The 8,249-nt window shown below is 60.5% G+C and overlaps 1 protein-coding gene across 1 annotated transcript in view; it reads right to left on the bottom strand.

The window, feature by feature from the left end:
• Positions 1 to 8,249, bottom strand: part of STARD8 (StAR related lipid transfer domain containing 8) — a 43,233-nt gene that overhangs the window by 4,434 nt on the left and 30,550 nt on the right. Inside the window, exons 2-8 of the mRNA XM_029959130.1 lie at positions 6,808 to 6,879; positions 5,375 to 5,456; positions 3,614 to 3,677; positions 1,933 to 3,308; positions 1,132 to 1,305; positions 486 to 645; positions 16 to 213 (exon numbers count right to left, since the gene is read on the bottom strand). Of these exons, the coding sequence (XP_029814990.1) occupies positions 16 to 213; positions 486 to 645; positions 1,132 to 1,305; positions 1,933 to 3,308; positions 3,614 to 3,670 (1,965 nt within the window). The 5' untranslated portion in view covers positions 3,671 to 3,677; positions 5,375 to 5,456; positions 6,808 to 6,879. The remainder of the gene's footprint in view (positions 1 to 15; positions 214 to 485; positions 646 to 1,131; positions 1,306 to 1,932; positions 3,309 to 3,613; positions 3,678 to 5,374; positions 5,457 to 6,807; positions 6,880 to 8,249) is intronic.

The following is an 8,249-nucleotide window of genomic DNA, read 5'->3' as shown; positions in this document are numbered from 1 at the left end:
TCCCCAGCCCTTACACTGGTAGATCTGCAGGAAGGTGTCCGTCAGCTTGCTGGTGAAGATGGGCTCGGGCAGGTCGCGGAAGTACTGCTTCAGCAGGTCGGCCACGTCGTACGCAGACTGCCCCGCGTAGCTGACGTTGTCGGGGCTGCTCTCGTTCATGTGCCGGAGCGCCTGGATCCGGGACTTCACCCCTGACTTACGGAAAATGCCAACCTGAGGGGGCAGAGTGGGGGTGAGTGGGCACCGGCCTGGGTGAGTGCCCATGGGACAGGCAAAGACACCGTCCCCCAAAAAGCTCCTCCCCCTGACCCAGAGGAGACACTGAGTGAGGGATGGCCAAGGGGACACCAGTGGGTGTGGGGTTCCCACAAACAATCCCCCCGTCCCACTTCACCACACACCACAGGAGGTGAAAGAAGGCACCCCCAAAGCTATTTTTTCTTGTCCCCAAATCCCAGCACCCTGCCCAGCGGTCGCAGCATCACCTGGTCCAGGCACTGGCTGCGCAGGTAGCGCATGGCCTGCTGGATGCTCTGGGGCAGGGGCTGCCCCGTGCGCTGCACGTTGACAATGGGTGGCACCCCAAAAACCGTCTTGTCCCTGTAGTCGGGGACTTTACTCCTCTTCATGAACTTGGGGACAGTCCTGCAGAGTGGAACAGAGAGAAATCAGTGCAACAATCAGTGCCCTCAACAACCTCTCACAGGGGGAGCGGGAGCCTGGGAACTCACAAACACACACACACACACATATACACATACACACTTCTGCCGTGTTTGGAATTCCAGCAGGAATTGCAGCATCTTTTATTAAGCCAAAATGCTTTGATACTTGCCTATGATACTGTCCCACTGTCTCATGCTGCTGCAGCATTTTTAATGCCCCATGAGCATCTGCAGCCCCCATGGCTGCAGATGATGCCAGGAGCCCCCTGGATGCAGACAACGCCAGAAGCCTGGGGGTCGGCCCCAGCTCACACTTGACAGAGCAAAGCCATCCCTTGTTTTGGCTCTTCCCCCTCCCTCTCCACCATCTCCACCCCCTGAAGCTGCCCTGGGCTGGGGGCAATGCCCGGCACAGCACAAGCTGCAGCTTATGGGCACCATCCTGATCGCCTCCCTGCCAGCTCACCACGTCCAGGCTTGCTTGTGGGGCACCGAGTACTTCTCCATGATGGCAGTGAGCCGGAGCAGGGAGCACTTCTGGAGCAGGTTGAGCTGGGCCGAGGACTGGCGGTTGATCTCCAGTGAGGCCGAGTTCATGCTGGGCCGGTGTGAGTTCTGGAAGCTGTGCCAACGCAGTTTTCTGGATGGAAAAAGTGGGTGTGAGAGCTGGCGAGCCCAGGGAAGAGCCCGTCCCTGCCCAGGGCACCCCTGGCTGTGGGGAAGGTGCAAGCACAGCGGTGGGTGCAAGCACATCACTCTCCAGCACCACTAAGCAAGGGCAAGAAAAGCCACAGAACTCAGCAAAGGCCAGAGTCCTCCAAGGGCAAGCACGTGGGGGCACTGGCACAGGGGAGGCATGTGCCTCCTGCGCTTACGCCTGGTTTTAGTTAATGGGAAACCTTTCAGTGCGGACGGAGAGGGCTGGCAGCGGTGGCAGTGGTGTCCTGCGGCCGCCAGAGCGCACCCGCGCCCCGCTCCCTGCCCGGGCTGCGGCTGCTCCAGCTGCACTTCCCTCGCTCCGCCAGCTCCTGCCTCCTGGCGAGGGGCGATCAGCCAGCCCCCCGAGGACAGGATCGGGGTGCTGCTCCTCCGAGCCATGGGCTGTGCACCCCTCCCCGCTGCCCCATCCCTGGAAGTGTTCAAGGCCAGGTGGGATGGGGCTTGGAGAAACCCTGTCTAGAGGAAGGTGTCCCTGCCCGTAGCAGGGGGGTGGAAAGAGATGGTCTCTGTCCCTTCCCACCCAAACCATCTCAGGATTCTGTGATACCTGCAGGGCCTCGTGAGCGACGCTCCCACCCCCGAATCCCGGCGCTCCCGCGTCTCAATCTCTTCAGCCTCGTTGAGGGAGTTCCCCGTGCTGTCAAAGTCACTGGCGGAGGTGCCTACGTCCGACATGGATCGCTCTTCGAAGTGCAAGTTGGAGGGTTCCCCTCCTGAATCCAACTCCTCCTCATCCTCCTCTTCCTCACCTCCTTCCTCCCCACCCAGGCCGGGGGCGATGGCTTTGCACCAGAGCTCCACCTTCTGCTGCAGCCCCCACATGTGCTGCAGAATGTCGTCGAGGTTCTCATAGGTGACCTCCCCGTCCTTGCAGAAATCCTCGCTGCTGCCGAAGTCCGGCACGTTGTCGTAGACGCTGACCCTGCTGCCCAGGGAGCTGCAGGAGCCGCGGCGCCGGCGGGCAAAGCCGCGGGGGGAGGACGAGCCCTCCGTGCTGCTGCTGCTGCCGCTCCCGCCACCCGCCCCCAGCCCCGCGGCCACGCTCCCCGCGTCCCAGTGGGTCAGGGAACTGCCGCCCAGGGGACACAAGCTCTCGATGGAGAGGGATTTGGGGAAGGTGCCAGGCTTGTGGTCACAGGGGATGTAGACCAGGCAGTCCCCACGGCGAGCCCGCCGGCGCTGGCACGCAGAGGCGGCAGCCCAGGCACTGCTGGCCGTGGCAGCCGTGTCAAAGTCCTCCAGGGAGACTCCGCTGCAGTTGGGGTCAGAGCCCTCCGTGGTGCCCCCGGTGCCGAGCGGGCGGTTAGTCCTGTACGATAGTGAGAAGAAGTGTTTTTTGCCATGGAAAGAGGCAGGTATTCCTCTTTTAGAGGAGTTGGTCCTGGTGGCTGCGAGATCCCCATTGCTCTTCAGGGGGCCCCATCCCGGTGGGAGAGTTTTGCTGCTGTGCAGGGCCACCCTCCTGTCTGGGCTGGCTTTCTCCTTGTCCTTCCTCCGCAGGGACTCGATCCGCTTCAGGAAGCTGCGAGACCGTCGTTTCTTTGGCTTCTCCTTGGAGCCCTCTCTGCAGCTCAGGGGCTGCTCCAGTGAGGAATGCTCGCTCCGGCTGCAGCTGGTGGCACTGGCAGAGGGACGGAGCGGTGACAGGGGCTCGGATGGCGTGGCTGCAGTGCCCAGCGTGCCACGCGTGCCACCCACGCTGCCCACGCTGCCCGTGCTGGGCAGGGACACAGCCTCCTGGTTGGTGCTGAGGTCCGTGAGGACACTCTCACGGCTGGACACCGGCCCCATGGTGCAGCTCAAGGCCTCCGAGCCCTGGGAGAGGACATCGGCCGACCCTACCCGGGACCACCTCTTGCTGTCCCTCTGGAAAGCCCACCGGTTGCTGATGGCACACAGGTCTTCCTCCTCAGAGTCTTCATTCTGTGAGTGGTTGAGAACAGGGGATGATCAATCGGTTGGAGCCATGGAGGGTCAGCGTGTCCCCCCTGCCCAGGGGACAAGCACCTCAGAGAGGGGCACAGCCACCTGACAGTCCCCAGTGGGGAGAAGAGAAGTGTGTTCACCCCCTTAAACCAGCCTCAGTCCCATTTGGCAGCAGAGGGCTCCAAAGGAATCACTCTGTACCCAGGATCATCATGGGGCACCCCAGGACACTGTCCCACCGCTGAGCACGTGATCCCCCCCACCCCCCAGTCCCCTCCTTGCCCCGAGTGCCCAGGATCTACCTGTTTACGCTGAAAGTGAACATCCAGCTTCATGGAGGCACAAGTGTTCAGGGTCATCAGCCTCCTGCGAGAAACAGAGAGGCTTTACCCTGGTACCAGCCCCACTCCTGGCCCCGTGGCCGTCACAGGGCTGGCTTTGGCTTCTTTTCATTTTCCTGCCTGTGCCTGTCACCTGTCAACTGCAGCTGTGGCTCCAGGGGCCAGGGGGACACCCAGCTACTGAGGGGACGATGCCAGCAGATGGTAGCCCAAGCCAGGCCACACACATGCCAGCAGCTGGGGCCACTGGTCCTATGAGTGAGCACAGATGACCTGCTCCAAGTTATTAGAGCAAAACCAGCTCAAAAGCTGCTGTGGCTGGGCCAGGGAATGACTAAAGGACCCAAAAAAGGCCCAAAAGCTCAGACAGGGCGGGACAGGCAGAGACCTCCCATCACCTCCCACCCTGCTGCACCAGGAAGCAGTGTGGGAATCCCCTCCTGCCCAGCACAGCTGCCTCTCTGTCCTGTCGGGAAAACAAGTAACAGACCCTGTTCCCGCCCCTTGTCTGTTCTGGGTGAGAGGGACGGCACAGAGTCAGCGCGGGGGCACGGCTGTGATGATGTGTCCCGAGAGCCAAGGCGAGGCTGAGTCACCCCCAGAACTGGTGACACACGGCCCGTCCGGACAGAGGGACTATCCAGTCAGTCCCTCCCTTTGGGTGTCAGCTTCTGCACTGGCAGAGTCCCCCGGCACACACTGCTCCCTGCACAGCACACCTGGCAGCAGGTCCCTCAGCTCTTCCCAGCCCTGCTGATCCAGCAGCACCGTTTCCTGGTGGAAAACACACGGCCAGGCTGTGCTGCCTGGCACCAGGACAACGAGTATCACACAGAGTATCGTCACACGGAGCCACAGAACACTTGGAAAGGCAGAAGCCCCGGCTCAGAGCAGCTGGCAGTGCGGTGTGCCGGGGAGGGAGGGTCCCACCGGCACAGACCCACCCGCGCTCGGCAAACCCCCGTGTGAGCCACCAGCTCCCGCCTCCCAACCCACCAGGAGCCCCTGCAGTTCCTCATCACAAGGCAAGACCCCCCCTCTGATGCACAGACCTGGCTTCCACACCAGGCTTTAGTCCTGGCTTTAGCTCTCCAAGATGTTACACAGCATCCTCACAATATCGCCCTGGCAGTGCTGGGCAATGGTTGGATTCAATGATCTTAGAGGTCTTTTACAACCTAAATGATTCTGTGAGTCTCTGGTGAAGGTGCCCTGGGCAGACACGGCCCCCTGCCCGGGGGATCACTGCCAAAGGATGCCACCTGGAGTGGTGGGAGGGGGCAGGGGAGCAGGACAGCAGGGACAACACACCTCTGCTCGGTTTGACAGCTCAGCTCTGACCAACCCAATTCTAGCCGAGCTCTACAGTCTAGTTACCCAAGCTGGAAATTAAAGCACAGCCCAACAGCCCCACAAAGAGAAGAATTATTCCTGGGAAATGTTTCTGTTCTCTAGCTCTGGATGTTCATAAAAAAGCTATTGTTTCCCTGGAACCACACAATACCAGCAGTGCTGCCCAATCCAACTGACACATCCAGAGTCCTCACTGCGGAGGGAGCAACAGCAGCAGAGCAGGCTCTGAGCCCGGCTGAGGTACAAGATGGGCACCCGGCAGCACCCACCACCCCATCAGCCCAGGACAGCTGCCCCAGCCCTTGCCTGGAGCACATCCCCATGCAGGTTCCATGGCCTGCACTGTGCAGGGATGTGAGGGAGTATTACCTGCACAGGGATTTGAGGGAATCCTGGTCCAGGAAGCTGTGGTCCTTCTTCACAGCGCCGATGTCAAGAGGGAACAAGGAGTCTGGGGAGGAAAGCGAGAGGCACATCAGCGGCCATTCCCGAGCCAGCTGCTCCATCAGGCAGCAGGAGGCATGGGAGGAGGGAAAGGCTGCGAGGAGCAAGAGAAGGAGAGACCTGAGTGGCTGGAGATCACTCAGAGGTGGTGCATGCCCAGGGTCCCTGGGCACAGCTCCCACATGTTAGGTGAGGGTGATGAGGTGCCCGATGGCATCCATCCAGTTCCCTGCTCTGCTGGGATCATGCATGTGGGATCCGGAGCCTCAACCCCAAGGGTCTCAAACCAGCTGTTCATTAAGCCATGGAGTGCAATCACCAAGGGAAGGGAAACAGAGGGAAACACTTGGAGGATGTGGGAAGTTCTGTGGAGAGAGGCTGGAAAGGGGTGGGTTCATTCCCGGACTCCAGGGGCAGCACCGCTCCTCAGTGCCCAGCTGTGAGCACAGCCCGGGGCCAGGACCTGGCGCTGGGGGTCTCCCGGCAGGAACCCGGCCTGTCCTTGCACGTGGGGCCTGCCCCCCAAAATAGACAGCAGCAGCAAACAGGCAGCCCGTAAAGCCATCCCCGGGGGCTGCTGCTGCGGGGCCAGTGGAAGTGCCCGGCCGAACAATGGCCACGGCCCCCGGATCCCGCCGGATCCTGCTTCCCGCTATTGTCCGGCCAGCAGGGCCAGCTGCAGCACCGCTCCACATCGACCCCCTGGCCAGGACCAGGGGCCCACTGTGGCTTCCAAGTAAACACAGCTGAGCCTAAGGAGAGGCCCACTGGCACAGCCACCCTGTGACCTGCCCTGGGCACCTGGCACAGCGCCGGGAGCGGGAATGCTGGGGGTCTGCCCCTGCCCCACACCTGGGGAGCCCTGGGGACCGGATCTGCACCGGGATGGGCTCACCGAGCACTCAGAGAGGGCAAGCCAGAGCAGGGCAGGGGCTGCAGGATGGTCAGCAGGGAGGGAGGGAAGGAGGAAGAATGTGTTTGCTCTCCACGTTACCTACACTGGCTGCCCCTGCACTCCCACCCACGGCAAACACTCACTGAACCTCTCCCAAGCTGATGGCTCTCCAAAGCCTGGTTGCCCTTGGCTGGAGCAGCCACCCTGGGACTCCTTGTAGCCCTGCCTGAAGGGGAAAAGTTCAGGAATGCAGGAAAGTTAATTGTGGCTGGCTCTCCAGGCCACAGCCAAGGGCACGGCCAAGTTTTACACACAATCATATAATCAGTGAACAATCCTCTCCATCCCCTCCTCTTCCTGGAGCTGTGGGCGCTCTCCCTGCAGCTCTCCTCGGAATGTGGGTGAGATATGGGCTCTGAGCCCAGGTACAGAGCAGGGGTCAGTGGGAGGAGGCAGCTCTCACCTTCATACAGCTGGGCATACTGGGGGAATCCTGCTGCCCGCAGCCAGTCACAGGCTCTCTTGGCTTCGACTTCTGGAAGAAAGCAAAGAACCGGCTTGAGCCCCCGGTGGCAGCAGCAATGCTCCCTGGATCACAGCCCACTCCCCCAGATGCCCAGCACCAAGCCCCTGTTCCACATGCACAGAGCAGAGGAGATGCCCAGCTGTGGAACCGGGAGCCAGGGGTCCCGCGGGCAGCAATGCCAGGCACAGAGAGGGGGCTCGGGCAGACACAGCTCAGCTGCACCCCTCCAACAGCACCAGGCAAAGATCAGGAAATGACAGGAATGACAGGGCCACAAGACAATTTTAACCTTCCAGCGAAATGTTTTGTTTCTGAACCCACCAACCAAATACAGTTCTTGGCCAGGCAGGAGAGGAAGATCTTTATTTGTAATAATGAGTTCAGAGCTCATCAAAGCTCAGGGCTGGTCACTTCTGCAAACATCCTCCAGAAAATCCTGCCAAAGGAGGCCTTCCTCCCCACCTCCTCCCCACTGCCTGGCCCTCCCTGCCTCTTGTTTCAAGCTGGTGTTTGTCCCAATGGGCACCAAACTCCTGATGTGGTTCTACCCCCCTCACCCAGCCAGTTCTCACCCCTCACACAGGCATCAGCCATTGCCTGGATGAACTCATCCAGCAAGTAGCACTGTTTCCTGGGAAATTCCTCAAATTTAGAGAACTTGAGGGAAAACAGCTCAAAACTCCTGCAGCCACAGCAAGTCATTGCTAGATGTTGGCACTGCTGGTCCAATGGCATTTTTACTGCTGAGGGTGACAATGTTTGACCTCAAGGGTAGAAAATGCCTTGGCATCTTCGAGGTCTGTCCCATCTCTCCCAGAGGCACCACCAGGCACAGAGTGGGCTGAGGCTGGACCCACCCAGCACTGGAATACCCTGATTCCATCCCCATCCACCCACTGCCTCAACCCAGAGCTCTGGCTCCATTTTACATTCCCCAGTCCAAATCTACAGTAGGGGGGGGAAAAAAAAGCTCTAAACAAGCAGCTCAATTCAGGACAGGACCAAGCCAAAACCCTGGATCCAAATACTTGGGAAGTTTTGGGAAGAACTTTTGGAACAAGCATCTGCATCTGGGTCCAAACCACACAGCTGTCCCTGGTCATGGTGCAAGCCCAGCCAAAACCCGGGGCTGACCCCTCCTGCCCCGACAGGGCTCAGCCCCAGCAATCCCAGTGGAGAACTCAGCCTTGGCGCTGTCCCGGGGCAGCTGCACCATGTGGAGCACTGCATCCCTCCCAAAGACCTGACACTCCCTGGGGAGGGCACCCTGTGGCTGTTGCTGTCCAGCAGGAGGGCACCAAGGCTGGTGGTCCTTAATCTCTTTGGCCATGCCACCTCTGGAAGCAGATCCCTCCCATACCCGTGGGGCGGGCAGGACT

Source organism: Manacus vitellinus, unplaced genomic scaffold (assembly GCF_001715985.3).
Source record: "Manacus vitellinus isolate BGI_N305 unplaced genomic scaffold, ASM171598v3 scaffold_19_pilon, whole genome shotgun sequence".
Taxonomy (NCBI): Eukaryota; Metazoa; Chordata; class Aves; order Passeriformes; family Pipridae; genus Manacus; species Manacus vitellinus.
Note: the sequence above shows the minus strand (reverse complement) of the source record. Positions and strands in the feature narration are given on the sequence as shown.